We start from the raw sequence: 17,367 nt of genomic DNA on the forward strand, positions 1-17,367 counted from the left end.
ATGATCCTTATGAAGGTAGACATGACAAAACTTAAAAAACAATGGGCTCCGTAGGACATGAAGGTCGTGGTGTTGATTGAGTGAACTCAAAATGATTCTTCTTTTAAAGTTAGAGGAAAGTTGAATTTGGAATAGAAAGAGGCAGTTTATGAGAACTTCAAATGAAAATATAAGCTACGGGAATATGTCATACATAAACATTCTTATGAACGCTATTGTGGCTGCGCCTGATTCGTCTTCGGACGTAGAGTTGTGTCCGGCCTCCACATAGAATAATTTCTTGAAGGAAAGCACCTTAGAACGACAGATATTACCATAGTAGCTTACGATGAGAGCATTGAAGGGGGACATTGGTTCAACAACCCCCTCTATGATGATGAAGGACGATGAAGACGGTGGACATGCCACCGCCTCAAACTAGCTGATCTAATTTTTTATTTTTTATTTCCAACCAGCTGTGCGATCGAACGCTTTAACTTACTTGCTTTAGTTCAACCGATTATTGCCTTTTTTTTAATGTCCTACGGCCTCTTTGGACCACGAGAGCCGATTGCGGAAAATTTAAAATAATAATATGACCGTTGCACCCGCTATAATTCCCGACAAAATTCCCCCACTGCCCCCCCAATTTCCCTCCAATCCCCGAACCCTTCTTCTCCAGCAATGCAAGAGCGTTCGCGACCTCCGCCAAGTTCATGCCCACATCATCAAAACTGGTTCTTCCCTCCACCACTCTACCGCCGAGAACCTACTCGAATGCTCCGCTCTTCTCATCCCCAGCGCCATGGATTACGCCCTCAAGCTGTTCGACGAAATGCCCCAACCCCACACCGAGGCTTTCAACATCATGATCCGCGCCTTCATCCTCACACGCTCCCCTACCAATGCCGTATATCTTTTCCTCCGCATGCTCGCTGCCTCCATCAATCCTGACAAGCACACCTTCTCCTGCATCCTCAAGGCTTGTTCCCGCTTGAACTCACTTGAAATTGGGAAGCAGGTGCATGCCTATGCTGTCAAGTGTGGGCTCGGATGTGAAGAGTTTGTTCTCAATAGCTTGATACATATGTATGCGAGCTGTGGAGATGTTTGGAGTGGTCGCAACCTGTTTGATAAAATGCCTGAAAGAGGAATTGTGACATGGAATGCCATGTTTGCAGGGTATTTCAAGGTTGAGAGCTGGCAAGAACTTGTAGCTTTGTTTCGTGACATGCTGATGTTGGGAGCAGAGTTTGACGAGGTCACATTGATTACGGTTTTAACTGCTTGCGGAAGGCTTGGGATCTTGGATTTGGGGCAGTGGATTGAGGGTTATGTACAAGAAAATGGGCTTAAGAGTAATCAAAATCTAGTTACTTCACTTGTTGACATGTATGCAAAGTGTGGCCAGGTAGATAAAGCTAGGAATTTGTTCGATGAAATGGTATTCCGAGATGTCGTTGCTTGGAGTGCGATGATTTCCGGTTATAGCCAGTGGAATAGATGCAGGGAAGCTCTCGAGCTCTTCCATGATATGCAGAGAGCGGGAGTGGAACCCAATGAAGTGACAATGGTGAGTGTTCTATCTTCTTGTGCTGTTCTTGGAGCTCTTGAGACAGGCAAATGGGTGCATTCCTATGTTAGGAGAAAGCAGTTGAAGATGACTGTAAATCTGGGCACTGCACTTGTGGATTTTTATGCCAAATGTGGATTTATCCTAAATGCTTTGGAAACCTTTGCTAAGATACCGCAGAAGAATGCGTGGTCGTGGACTGTAATTATCCAGGGTTTAGCTAGCAATGGGCAAGGAGAAGAGGCATTGAGGTTCTTCTCTTTGATGCTAGAAGCAGATTTCCAACCAAATTACCTAACCTTCATAGCAGTGCTCTCTGCTTGCAGTCATGCAGGACTAGTTGATGAAGGAAAGCACTTCTTCCACAGAATGAGCTGCATTTATGACATCGAACCTAGGATCGAACATTACGGTATCATGGTCGATATCTTCGGGCGATCTGGTATGATACAAGAAGCATATAATTTTGTGATTGAAATGCCTATAAAGCCCAATGCTATCATATGGAGGACCTTGTTAGCTTCATGTAAGATCCATAAGAATGTGGAGATTGGAGAGGAATCTTTGAAGCAATTGGTGAAGCTGGAGCCAAGGCACAGTGGGGATTACATACTCCTTTCCAACATCTATGCATCGGCTGGTCGATTAGATGATGCATTTACATTAAGAAATCAAATGAAGGAGAAAGGCATCAAGAAAACTCCTGGTTGCAGCTCCATTGAAGTGGATGGTGTGATGCATGAGTTCTTTGCAGAAGATAGCGCACATCCTCTATCAATGGAGATATATGATAAAGTTGATGAAATGATGATAAGAATTAAGGAAGCTGGTTATCTGCCTGACATAGCAGAGGCAAGATTAGATGCAGAAGAGGATGAGAAAGAAGTGTCTGTCTCACATCACAGCGAGAAGTTAGCCATTGCCTTTGGGCTTATCGGATCACCGCCGCGAGCTGCAATCAGAGTCTCGAAGAATCTGAGAGTTTGCAGGGATTGTCACTTGGCAACCAAGCTGATCTCCAAGGTTTATGAAAGGGAAATTGTTGTGAGAGATAGAAGCAGATTCCATCACTTTAAAGATGGCTCTTGCTCCTGCAATGATTACTGGTAACTTCCCTATGATTTGTGGAATATTGCTAAATATTGCCAAACTTTTACAGTATACATAGTGGAGATCATTCACTATGAACTTTTAAAAGAGTGGTGGCATTTTGTCCTTTAATCTGTCTTATTTTCAAATTAATGACATATTAAGATTTGTATTAATGGATATATGCATTTGTGCAATTTATATTATTTTTAAGTGAAACAATTGAAAATTAAATTAAAATTTTGACCCAAATTTATCTTTTTTTTATTTATTATTTATTATTTTTTTATTTTACCCCAATTAATCTAATTTTGAACAATAACAATAAGATCAAGTCTTTATTCCACTATGTGAGGCTGGCTATGTGAATCCTTTTACTCTGTTGTGTCCTATTAAGAGTCAAACTCTCACTTAAAACTAATAATAAGGAGTCACTTTAATACTTTCTAATCAAGTCTTTTTAGGTATATCTCTACCTTTTTAATATATGCTAGATCAAATACATCTACTTTCGTAGCCGGGTCGTCGAAAAGCTGATATTTTATGTGACCAAACCATCTAAGACTTCTCTCTCTAATATTATATGTTATTTAGAGCTAAATTAAGCTAAATTTAACTCAAATTCAAATCAAATTCAAATTAAATTGAATTATTTGAGCCAAATCCATGCTAAGATCACCATTGACTCAATAATAGAGTAAACCCATAAGGATTTCCTTAATAAACTTCTGTCATTAACAGAGTTCTTTTGATTCCTTCATTCTTGACTTCTTCCAAACCAGTAAATTTTAATCCACTGAACTTTTTAGCAAAATCTAAATTTAAATGGTCGTTATCGCTAAATTGACCATTTCAATTAAATTTAACTATGCTCCTTGACAGCTACTGTGAGTTGTCATTTGATATTTGTATAATAAAATATTTCATAATTAAGAAAATAAAAATCATTAAAAAAAGACAACAATCAATGCTGATTATTTCTTAAACTCCTTTAAATAAAAATTATATTAAAAAAAAAAAATATTTAAATTGTTTTAAAATTAGTGTAATATAAATTTAATAATTTTATATATTTTAGAATATTTCATTTGATCAAATCCTTACATATAATGGTAATAAACTTGCTGCCTCTTATATGGTGGTAGATCACATAGGGGTTCTAACAAGCATAAATAATTACAAAATTATTTGGGGCTATATTAGGTAAATATTAATTTAGTGTTTTGTTTATTATATTTTCAATAGTTGGAATTAATTGAAAATATCAGTGGCCAAAATTGAGATTATCTATAAATAATGTCATATTGATGTTGTCCTGACCATTTTTTTATTTTCATGATTAAGAGAAATAAGGAAAATAAAAAAAATAATTAAATAAGAATTAAATTAGTTCACTATAGAATGTTTGGAGTATTTGAATAAAATAATATTTAAATTAATAAATCTCAATGTATATGTTACACAGAGATAGAACCACTCTTTTTTTTTTTTTTGAAGGGTGGAGGTGTGCATAATTAAGGGCGTCAAAATGGGGCAGGTTCGGGTTGAACCCGAGTTGACATGGGTCTAAACTGGTCAACCCGAACCCGACCCCCGTAGGTTACTGGGTTGACCTAACCCTACTTGCGAACCCGTTTTGATTCAAAAAACAGGCGAGTTCGAGTGTGCAACGGCAGGCGACGGGGTGAGCAGTGAGGTCGAGCACTTGAGCGCTTGTCGGTTGAGTTGTGAGGCACTAAGGTTGCAGGCAGGCGAAAAAAAGGTTGCAGGCAGGGGACGACTACCGCGGTATGGCCGTCAGGGCGAACTGGCAACAATAATATCTAGAAGAGTTTGGCGTCGACAACGGGTCTGCTGGAGTTCGGCACTCCCGCAAGTGTGCGGGTCAGTTGGAGTTTCGAGTACGAGGCATGGGTCATTTCGTTCACAAGCCGAGGGCACGACAACACTCGCATGGGTCATTCCATCAGCATTTGGTGTGTAAATCGGGTCATTCTGGATGTTTTCAGGTTTTCTGGTCAATCCAGACCCCACCAGATTTATGATCGTGTCGGATTATCGAACCTGAATCCAACCCATATGGCAAACAGGTTGACCCAAACTCATAATTTTTCAGGGCGGGCTTCGGATCGTATCAAATTTTGATACCCTTATGCATAATCTAAAGGGTGAAAAAAAAAAATCTTAGAATTTAGGACAAATGCATTTATTAGAGGAGGGCGCCCTGAAAAAAAAAAATTCTAAGATGTGCAATTGTATTTATTGACGGTGGACAAAATAGTTAAAATACTTATTATATTATTTTGATTCATATCATGATTATTCAAAAATATTTACATTGCCTGCTAACCACTTAACAAAATCCTTTACTATTCTCATTCAGGAACTGAGACTTGATAACGATAGTGTTTCTATTCAAAAAAAAAAAAAAAAATCCATGGTGGGGAATTGGCTACATGAACTCTTTCTAGTTTCACTCTCGATTGCACCATTGACTAAAATAACATATCAATTCAATTATTCAAGAAGGTAGTACTAGATATTCAAGAAAAAGAGAAAATGACCCTAAAATCAAATTAATAAAGTCTCTAAGTGGAAAACATCATGAGAATGAGCTTATGGGGAGAGAGAAAGAGGGAGAATCCAACTACATAGTGTAGAGAAGTGATAGAAGCCATAAAATTAGTCAAAATCAATTTGCAATTGGGGTTGTCACTGTCCTTCAATGATGCACCTTTGCTAGGCATCTCATGTATGGTTTTTTTATTGACTTAGTTCTCACCTCAAACTTTATATTTCTATTATTTGATGTCACACTTTACTACAATTCATTTTTATTAAAAAAAATAGAGCTTCAAAATAGCATGGAGATTTTTTTTTCATCTCAATTCATGGTTCTATATTTATAGGACAATTACTTTTAAAAGAAAAGAAAAGAAAAGATTAGTGACTCAAAATAAAAATGAGTAAATCAATATCTCATATGCATTTATGTTAATTATTGATAATTTTAGACTATTTTTTTGCAAGAAAATTCAAGCCTTATAAGTATGACTATAGATTTATATGCCCAAAGGAATATATTTTTAAGTCTTTTTTTAATTAAAAATTTTAAAAGAAATTTAAAGCATAAATTATTTTAGATGTTATTTTATAAATAAACAATACTTTGACTTTGCCAAGGTTTGAAAATTCACGTCACAAGTCACGAAGCTCGCAGTTCAGAACAACGACGAGGAGAGGGATCGTTGGATCGAAAGTCTTGATAACTCGCCGTTTGAAGTAAAGACGATGACAGGAGGTGTAATAACACGTATTTTGACTTTACCAATTTTTTTTGGAGTCATTATAACTCCAAATTGTAAACTGTCTTTGCCAATATTTTGATTATAATATTTTACTTATATGAATTTTTTCGTAATTTTTGGGCACTGTCGAAAATTCTTAAGAAATTGTTATATGTCGGTACAAGTGAGGATTTCAAGATCTTTAGGTGTCCGTTTTGCAAATTGATTTCACAGATATTTTTTAAATAAAATGACTTATTTTATGGATATTTTTTAATAATTTTTGAAGTCCTAAAATGATTTATTTGAATTATATACTAAAAGAAATTAATTAAATTCATTATATAATATAAAAATATCTAAAAGCATTATTCAACAATTTTAAGTCCTTATCATTCTCCCTAAGCAAATGTTTAACATAGAATGGAAAGAGTAAAGTAAGAGAGAAAAGGTAAGAGAGAGAAAAATGAAATATATATTTGGAGGTCGTGGAGCGATTTTTGTCAGTCGGGCATGTTGGGAGATCTGCTCGTCTCATTATAAGGAACCGTTACCTTATTTCTAATTTCAAAGATTTTATGATTTTAGTATTTTTTCGATCAAATTTTTGTTTCCATCACCGAAAAATATAAATAATTTGTATTAACAAAACTTTCACCGTGTACTTTTTTTTTATATTATAGAGATTATGATTATGAATATTTTGAGTGTTTATTTGAGATTTATTACGGGGTGATTTTGAAAATATAGCTATTTTTGTATACATAGAAATTTCTTTGATGTCTAAAAATAGCAATGTAGTACAATAAAAGTATTAAAACATCATTTTACATAATCCCTGATAATTTGGTAATTTTTTTAAAATGTACATTTTTTTCTAATATGATTATTTGTTGTCTACCGTTATGACATTTTGACATCTTCTTAATTAAGCTCAACTATACATGATTTACTGTAATGCATTAAAAATGGATGCGAATATATGCTTGAGTAATAGCTAATCGCTATTACTGTTATAATATTATAATAATAATGTGCATATGTGTAACAAACAAGTGAATACTAGTTAACTTGTTGGTTGGAGACTGATTGACCCGTACATGATGATGAACCGACAGACTTTCCTTTAGATACTATAGTTTGGTATTATCCTCTATTAATTTACGTGATATACTAGTTGAGAGTTATAAGGAGATTATTACTATGCTGACGACAAAAAGTGACGACTCTATTTACCAAGCCAACGATTTACTAATACTGATACTAGCACTAAAAAATACCATGATAACAAGGACTTCTTACTTGTTTAGTGTGACTATAAAAATTCATATTTTTGAGACATTGTTCTTATTATTGTACGAATTTATTGTTACTATATGAATTTACTATTATTGCATTATTCTACTACTTTTGTCATTATATTATTATTATTACTGATATAGATATTGATACTATTAATTCACTGTACAATAAGCATGTCACATACTGAATATATAAAATACTGATTTGATACTGATATAGAATGATTGTATATTATATACATATTATTATATGATTTTACTACATTGATTTGATTTCAATAGACTTTACTGATGCTTTGATTTGATGCTTTATCCGATTTCTTTACTGATTGGTATTATAGATACGACGATTATTTTATAGATTTGACACTCGTACTAGTTTACTGCTTTACTGGCTTTCGTACTGCAGTATTTTACTGTTTATATATTCTATTAATATTGTATATGAATTTTATTATTTATGCATTGATTCAATGATCATATGAATGTAAGTGTTATGATTTAATTGTTGACATGCATATTGCTCATTTACCATGCTTTGAATTTAGTTATAGGTTTTGGTGACCTGCTAGACTTTTTAACTCATTATATGTGTTTAAATGATTTCAGGTCAGGGAAGATGAGCAGGAGTGTGAGGCTAGTTAGGATTATATTTCTTTTATTATTTTTTTATACTCAGAAAAGAGTAGTTATAATATGATTGTATAAATCATGAGTAATGTATATGATTTTTTAGAATGAATATAGATGTGTACATTGATGTTTTAAATTATAAAATTTCTTTTGCTGTTTGTTACTGATAGATGATATTAAATAACTCTGGTTGTTGTTTATTTAAATGATAAATGAATAATTCTTCTAATTTAGATTCTGGGGCATCACAGGAGGGAGGGAGCTTGTTGCGAAGGTAATCATTTTCTCCTGTGGTTTCGTGTCGGATCAACCTAGAAACTCGAAGGGTTGGATCCGGGTTGAAAATTTTTACAAGTTTGCAAAAACGGCCCAAATTCGGGTTGTGTAAAACATTAGCATGTCAGAATCGGGTTCAACCCAAACTCTGCATGTAACCCGATTTTGACACCTCTATATGAGCTCATTTGAGATGGCTTTCTTAGTGCTTTCAAAAGCAGCTTTCTATTAAAAAAATTTCTAGTCTAAAAATTTTTTATATAAAAAAAAATTACTTTATAAAATAATAAAAAATCCGTCCCAAACAAAGCCTATATATTCCCCAAAATGCCATTTTAGATAGAATATTCTTTGCTTTATTTCCTTCCAAGCAATCACTTATGATCCAATTCAATGAGAAGCAAGCTTGTCAAGTCTCCAACTCTTGCGTTTACTTAGCCGCGTCAAATTCGGCCGTCAATCGACTTTTCGACGTTGTCTTTTTTATTTAATTATTTTTTTGGGTAATTCCGTAATTTCCTCGACCAATATACGCGATGGATCCATTCAGTCGGCAACTCCAACGTTTTATTAAACTCCATTCGAAATATAAATACTAATAAAATTAGCATAAATTAATGCACATAATTACAAGAAGTCTTAGTAAGTTCTTATATTGTCCCATCAATTAGAAATTTATTTTTTAGTGGATCTTTTTATATGATCTTTAAATTTAAATTCGGATTAGAAATTATTATTTAAAATATACAAATTATTTATGAGTTTATGCCTTATTTTTTATATAATTAAAAAAGGTCAAATATAAAATTAATGTGGGCCAACTTAGACTTTGTACTTTTGATAAGGACTCCAATAACGATGTGATTTTTATATTTTTCTTAGGTTATCTCTAACCGAACGACGTTTGCTAGTTTGCAACAGCGGTGAGTGTCCAATCAAAAGACAAATCGAATGCTATGTTGTGTTTGAACAGTGTAACGTCAATATTGACATCGCACTGCTCATAGTGGAGAGAAAAATGCAAAATACGTTTCTGATTGATGTTCGGGTGGAGACTCACGGCAACTGCAATCAAACGATGACGTTCGATTTGGTTGGAGATGCGTTTAAAAATGATCAAACGAGTTGTACTTTATAGTAGTAATTCATTTGATTTTTTTTTTTAAAATTACATGACCAATTCTAGAGTTGATTTTCTTACTTATTTTGTTTTTATTAAATTTTTTATTAATTTTCTTTCCTTTGTATTCAACAATAAGTTTCATATGAAGCCAATGAGTTCATAACTTAGGGAAGGGTAGTATTGTCGTTTGACTAAGTTGTGAAAACTTTGGATTATAATACTCTGATAAAAAAAAATTATTATATTTATTTTAAGATGAGTAATATATAATGAATCAATTAAAATTTATTTTTGAAACATAAGAATTTAATATATAAGAAAATTATTTTAAGGTTATTAATTGTCACACATAAATCCAGAAGGCGGTACACCTTAGCAATAGGGGATGCTACAAAGAGTATATATATACACCAAAGTAAACAAAGGATGGGAGATTAAAAAGCCGATTCATTAATGTGAATAGATAGTACATCCAAGTAACAATAATACTTACTGATACAAATCAAAAGAAATGTAAATAGAACAAATAGCAGGAAAGAAACTATCCAATCATCAAAATTAAAATAATAAACAACTACAAAATAAAAAGTGCCAAAAACAATCTATTGCCAATAAATATGCTCTTTATATTAGGTGACAGTCCGTTAAACACTCCTGCATGACCTACTGTACGAAGAAACTCTTATCTTTCAAAGCATAAATGAGAAAGGAATAAAGCATGTAGTATGAACAACAAAAAAATCTTTGTAGCAATTTATAGTCACTAAATCAAAATAGCCACGACTTTATGCTATATTTTATGACAGATTCTAGTATGCTGGCATCTATATCAATTATCTATTAACTCTAAATCATTGTAATGCTTGCAAATGCACCATATTAGATATTCTTGTACCTTAAAATGACTGTCATTTATTGTTTTCAATTCATATCCAATTATGTATCCAAACATTCACAGGTATATAACTATAATAAGTTTATCAAATGCCCATCACTGGAAATGTAAATATCAATCCAAAAAAAATCCAATGATTTCTTATAGAGTCGTTACTCCAGAGACCAGCTAGCCAAAATTTAATAAAGTTCTAACGACACATAGACACAATCATAACGTGCAAATGCTTTTATAAATGACTAACATGAATTATTTAAATTAACATGAAAATAACAAATTATATAGACAATATGATTTACAACAGGAGTATCATTTATTGTAATAGACAACACTGATATTTATAAATTGGATTATGTAATACCGGAATTATTTTTAATGATAAGCCTTGTGTATCAATAAATTAGACAACATTATTTCTATCACATGAAACTTTCAATATGAGCAACAAATATAAATTTGGTGATTGTTGCAAACATAAAGGAACGAAGGGGGAGTAGGGGTCGGCGACTGCTGTAAGAAGGAGGATATAAACATGCCCTAGCTTTAATTTTCCTTAAATAGAAAGATAGTTCGGCGAGGACAGGGGGATCTCTAAGGCGACAAAATCATGTGATTATTGCGATTGGAGAAAGGAGAATCACGAATGGGGAGTTTCTCGAGTCGCTCTTGCGAGCAAAAGAGACAAGCTCGTGCATGAAGAGGCGTTCGACGATCTGCTCGTTCGGTCTCGCTTGTACCGGGCCGATCCAACTCGGACATAATAGTAATATATAAGAAAATTATTTCAATATAAATTGAGCTGATTATTTTATTTTATTTTAATTTTGATATATTTTTAGAAATATTGAGTGCTATAAATATTACATGGATTGAAGTTATTATTATTTACTATTGGTTGATATTTTTATAATGAATTATTTAATTCAATGTTATAAGCTAACAATAATATCATATCAAGATTATAACTAATGATATTCATCAAATACTTACATTGCATTTGATTCTATATTATTTTGCTTAAATAATATAATACTATTTAGAACAAATAATGATAATTATAATGTTTTATTCACCATTTATTTATTTAAAAATTTGTTACTAAATATGTAACCAAATCAAATAATATTAACATGTAAATATTACATAATGAGATTCAAATGAAGCCAGCCAACATACTTTTATTCATTCAACATAGGAAATCAATTCAAAGATGTAAGTAGTTTATGATGAAAGTTTCTTTTAATTACATGTAAATCACAATTATAAAATGCTATTTTATCTTAAAATAAAATAATGAAGTGATCAAATTAAATTTTATTATGAGTGCTAATTATCTTTACTTAAAAAAAACAAAAAAAAAAAAAAACTAATATCTAACTTATATTTTAACACTCAATATTAAAGGTTTGTTTAGAAGATTTTAAGTTTTCTATTTTAGCTTTTAAAAAGTACTTTTAAAGTTTTGTTTGGAGCAACTTATGCTTTTTTGTTTAATTTTTTAAAATCATGTTTTTCGAGCACAGTCTTAAATATGCTTTTCAAAAATAACCTTTTTAAAGACTATTATAAAAATTATGTAGAAGTTTTCATTCAAACATATATTATTTTATGTTGATTGTTTTTGTGTTAGTAAAAACGTTGTCTCAAATAAAGCCTTTGGTTCATTTTAGAACAACTTTGATATTGTTTTGATTTTCATATTTTAACCAGAGTTTTTATTTGGCTAATATTTTTTTGCCGCTTTTAAGAAGTTATTGTGTTAGAAGCATCTTTTTATTGTATCTATAATTTTTTTTTCATAATAGTTTTACAATCACCTTTACAAAAAACAGCAACTGTCCTGAACAAAACCTTAGTCAAAGATTCATTTTTTTTACAAAAATAGATTTTTTAAAGATAAATGTTTAAAATAACTGTTGCGTTCTGGAATATTTGCGGCAGTAGAGAAATATAAAATTTAACGTCTTAGCTTTGTACGAAGTTCTAACAAGCAATCAGATAAGAGAGAGGGTGCAATATTTATAAAAGACACCAATATTTTTATGTGGAAACTCTTAGAAAAGGATAATGCCACGGGGCGTGGGAAGGCCTTGGCTTGATGTAACAAATATATATCATATGGAGTGCATTATATGGTGGGAATAAGAAGAATCATTGTTGACATGCTTGTTTGGTCGGAAAGACTATAGTTGGTGGGTGTCAGAGATTAGAAAGACCATTGTCTTGCGATGGAGGTTAGAAAGACCTTGTATGGCAATAAAGGTTGGACGGACCGTAGTTGGCGAAGGAGGTCAGAAGGATCATAGTGGCGGAGCAAAGGAGTTTGGAAAGATCGTTGTCGTTGGGTGATAGAAGTTTGAAAGACTGTTGTCTGGCGACGGAGGTTAAAAGGACGGTAGTAAGTGAAGCGAGTCAGAAGGACAGTAGTCTGTAAATGATGAAGGTCGGAAAGACCGTTGTTTGGGGACTGAGCTCGAAATTATTGTAGTCTGCGAAAGAGGCCAGAAGGGTCATAGTCGGTGGGTGATGGAGGTCAGAAAGACTTTTGTAAACGGGCGAAGGAGGTTGGAAGAACTATAGTCAGCGGACGTTAGAGGTTGAAAATATGAAACTTCTTAAGTAATAGAATTTAAACTCTTAAACGTCGAGGGACCTTTTTGTTGTAATGGTTGAAATTTCATTAAGAAACTTTGTAGTTAAGCGTACTCATCTCAGAGTAATTTTGGGATGTGACCTACTATAAGTTACATCAACATAACAAAACCTTGAGACTCTTAGGCTAAAGCGGACAATATCTCAATAATTAAGATTTTGGATTGTTATAGGAAAGACCGCAGTTTGGTAACTGAGTTCGGAAGGACCGTTGTCGGGTGGAAGTTCAACATTAATTGGCAGCCGGGTGGAAGTCCGACGTTAGTGGCTAGGCAGAAGTCCAACATTAGTTGGTGGTCGAGCATAATTCCGATGACAGTTGTGAGTCGGCCGGAGGTCCGGCAAAAGTCCAACGACAGTAAGTAGCCTGGAGATATTTCGACAACAATCGGTGGCTGAGCAGAAGTCTGGCATGCTTCGGTGGCCGGGTGGAAGTCCGACGGCTGGTGAAAGTCTGGGATCGGGGGCAGAAGTCCAATGTCGGGCGATGGTCCGATGAAATTTTAGGCGTCAGTTGGTGGTCTGATAAAAGTCCGGCGTCGGGCGGTGGTATGGCGGAAGTTTGGCGAAAGCCCGTTGTCAGGTGGTGGTTCGGTGGAAGTCTATGTGAAGGTCGAGGAGGAGCTAGGTGGCAAGAGTGATTTCCGATCTCTCTTCTTACTCCCTTGCTTGGGGTCCCCTCTTCATACCTCTCAATAAAGAATGAGGGGTCTATTTATAGTATTTTGAGAGTGGCATATCCTGTAAATAGGAGGAGATAAAGGGTAAATTGGGAGTCGTTTTAATGGACGGCCGATGTTGAATCCCTTGATCATGATGCGTTTATGGAGCATTTGAATGTCTTAATGATATCAGAATTTGACAATCTTGGGATTGTTTGACTCGTTTCGTCGAGCCGCTCGATTCGACTATAAACATGCCACATTTGAAAACCGTTTGGTAATCCAAATTATGGTTAGAAACTTAGAACCTTCCAAATGCACTTCAGGTCTTCGATTTTGATCCATTTGGACTCGGATTGAGTCGAATTTGGTGTCGTTGGGTTCGTATTTCCGAGACGTTCAATTCGACTATAAGTTTACTGAAATCGAAGTTCAAGCAATCTCCGATTTAATTTTAAATTTTCCAACTTGATTTTCCCTCGAGATTCGTGCGATCAACATAATTTTTTTATGATATATCACTAAGGATGAAAAACTGTCTTTCAAACCTATATTATTTTGTACCAACTATCTTTTTTTATCACAAAAATAGTCGAAATAATGTTCCAAACAAAACCTAATAAATAACTTACTCATAAATCATATTTTTATTTAAGCACTTAATTTTTTAAAAAATAAAAAACCCTAATTGGAGTTTATCTTTTATTTTTTGCGGAAATTTAGGTCAATTAAGGTTTCGTTTGGGGTAGCTTTCTAAAGCAAGTATGTAGTACCAAAATTTCTAGTTCAAAAAACTTTAGTACTAAAAAACTGTTTTTGAAAATAGTAAAATATATATATATTTTATATAAATCTCAAATTTACAATCTCTTAATTAATAGTAAAAGTTCAATACGAGGTGCACGACTTGGTCTTTTATTGAATGAAGTAATAGGTTTGAACGGGTAAAAATAAGATATTCAAATGACCGATTATTAAAATTGGATAAGGGCCGGCGCGATATTCTCTTGAAAAAGGAAACGAGCTTTGAAGACTTTTTGAAAGGCCGTCGTGAGGAAAAAAGATAACCAAGAAAGGAAAAATTATTTGGTGCGGAGTGAACATCGTTTGTATAAGTATTGGATATCTAGCGGTATTCAGTGCTATCCAGCGGTATCGAGTGCGGGTATTGCTAGTTATCTAATACTTATGCGGACGATTCTTCCTGTCCGCACTCCGCACCTAATAATCTCTCAAAAAAAAAGACTGTTAAAGAGTTGAAATTTCAGTAAAATAAGAAGCTACGAAGTAATGAACTGTTGAGTCTCCTCATGGACCTCATCCATGCGGTTTATACAAAGCCATGTTGTAGGAATCAGGGATGATATAGATGACATCATTCATTGCTGACATATTTTTGCATTTAAATAATTTTTATATAGTATTTTATTTGATGGCAATATAAGATATTTTCTTGGAGTTATATGCAAATTATGAAGAAAAAGGAGCCAATTATGGGAAACAATAAATATTATTAATGTATTTATATAAAATGAAAGATTTTCTTAAGAAAGAGTGAGAAAAAATATAAGAGTGAGAATATTTATAATTAAAGAGGACTATAAATTTAGTCATAATTTTATGAAAATTATTATTTAAAATCATTACATCAATAACTATTTTCTTTAAAGAATTAGAATTATAAAATATAAATATGACAAGAAATATTACATTTAGTTAAATTAAGAATGCGAATAAAATTTTAAATGTAATATTTAATTATATTTAGCAGATGATCTTGATTGGCATAAGGATTTATTGGTTGAGGATTTTAGAGTAAATAGTTTGTCATTTTTTTTTGAACGGGAGTATCTATACATGCTGCCACTCCAAAGAGAGTGTTTGGCGGCGTAACTAATCCATTGGGGGAACCTAGCGAGGCCATCTACTAGGATTGGACCCACAATTGCTTTGCCCCACTGAAGAGGCAAGACCGTAGTAGAGGAGATTCGAACCCGGTATGGGGGGTTCCCAACCGTGATCACCCACCAACCACCCTAAGTCTCGGTGGGTCACTTTTTTTAATAATATCAAAATACGCATCTCATAAATTTTAAATTGTTATATCCTGGAGTACACGGCGGTAGAGAAGTATAAAGTTTAACGTCTTAGCTTTGTACGAAGATCCATCACGCATATAGATAAAACAAGATGATGCAGTATTAATAAGAGACACCAAAATTTTTACGTGGAAAGCCCTGAAAAGGGAAAAAAAACCATGGAGTCTGGCCTAGTTTGAATGAATCCACTATTATATGCAGTTGATTATAAATGAGTCTCTTTCTTAGGGGTAAGGCCTTCGCTTGATGTACATCATATGGAGTACAATACATGATGGGAATACAAAGAATCACTATTGACATGTTCGTTTGGTTGGAATGGCCATAATCGGTGGCCGACAAAGGTCAGAAAGACAGTTGTCTAGCGACGAAAGTCGAAAGGACCGTAGTAGACGGGCGACGGAGGTCGGGGTGATTTAAGTGGGAAGGACCAAAGTTAAAGGACGACATTGATCATAAAGACTGTTGTTAGAGGGCGACGAAGGTCCGACATTAATCAGAGGCAGTGTAAAAGTCTGGCATTAGTTGGTGGCCAGAAGAAAAATCGGCATCAGTTGGCAATCGGGCAGAAGTCCGACGTCAGTTGGTATTCCGACGATGGGCGGAAGTTCAACGTCAGGTAGAAGTCCGGCTACGAAAGAAAATCTGGCGACGAGAAGAGGATCGACATCGAGTAGGAGTCAAGCGTTGGGTAGAAGTTCGGAGACTGACGGGAGACTGACAGAAGTCTAGCATCGGGTAGAAATCCGACGACGTGTGGAAGTCCGACATCGAGTAGAAATCCGACGAGGGGAGAAAGTCCGACGACCGGAGAAAGTCCGACGTTTGTTAGAAGTCCGACGATGGGCGAATGTTCGACGTTGAATTGGAGTCTGGTGTCATGTGGAGGCCGAGCAGAAATCCAACGTCATTTGATGGCCGGATGGAAGTCCAGCGTCGGTTAGCGACCTGGTGGAAGTTCTGCATCGGCCGACAGCATGGGAAGTCCGACGGATGTCGAGGAGGAGTCCGGTGGCAAGAGAGCTCTCTTCCTTTTCTTCCTTCTCTTCTTCCTTGGGCCTTGGCCCCCTTTCTCCTTCTTGTCTCCTCGCTCAATTAAGAATGAGGGGTCTATTTATAATTTTCTGAGAGTGGCATGACTGATAAATAGGAGGAAGATCAGAGGTATTTTGGGAGCATTTTGAATGGACGGCCGATGTTGATTCCCTTGATCTTAAACCGTTCATTGGACATTTGAATGTCTTAATGATATCAAAATTCAACGATCTTGGGCTTGTTGGATTTGTTTCATCTAGTTGCTCAATTCGACTATAAGCATGTCATGTTTGTAAACGGTTTGGTAATCCAAATTATGGTTTGAATCTTTCAAAGATGTTTTAAGTCTTCAATTTGGATCCATTTAAGCTCGGATTGGGTCGAATTTGGTGTCGTTGTGTTCATATTTCTTTGACGTTCAATTTGACTAGAAGTTTGCTAAAATCGGAGTTTAGATGGTCTACGAATTAATTTTTGAAGTTTTGCATCTTGATTTTGCGCGAGGTTTGTGTCCGATGAAGATAATTTTTTTATGATATATCAAACATAAAATTATTAAATGAATTTTTGCGCTCATAAATTATAAATGAGATCAACATTAACATGACAAATTTCTAAATTTTATTTTAATTTAATTAAATTTACCTTCAAAGAATTAAATATAAAAACAAAATCAAATGAAACTTCTTATTGAAACCCATTAATGCTTTTGGTACCATAAAGACACATATGGATGTAATGGTACTTTAGAAACTTTTTTGAA

At 34.2% G+C, this 17,367-nt stretch overlaps 1 protein-coding gene across 1 annotated transcript; it reads left to right on the forward strand.

Moving 5' to 3' along the window:
- The first annotated feature begins 305 nt into the window (after positions 1–305).
- On the forward strand, positions 306–2,823 carry LOC110102571 (pentatricopeptide repeat-containing protein At1g08070, chloroplastic-like). Its single transcript, XM_020830948.2, has one exon. It carries the CDS (start codon positions 575–577, stop codon positions 2,660–2,662), a length of 2,088 nt encoding a protein of 695 aa, XP_020686607.1. The 5' UTR covers positions 306–574; the 3' UTR covers positions 2,663–2,823.
- Positions 2,824–17,367: the final 14,544 nt, after the last annotated feature.

The sequence above is a fragment of the Dendrobium catenatum genome, unplaced genomic scaffold (genome assembly GCF_001605985.2).
Source record: "Dendrobium catenatum unplaced genomic scaffold, ASM160598v2 fragScaff_scaffold_637, whole genome shotgun sequence".
Lineage (NCBI taxonomy): Eukaryota > Viridiplantae > Streptophyta > Magnoliopsida > Asparagales > Orchidaceae > Dendrobium > Dendrobium catenatum.

Bases quoted from the DNA above. Each gene is read 5' to 3' on its own strand.
- LOC110102571 (XM_020830948.2), top strand. From the start codon at position 575: ATGACCGTTGCACCCGCTATAATTCCCGACAAAATTCCCCCACTGCCC.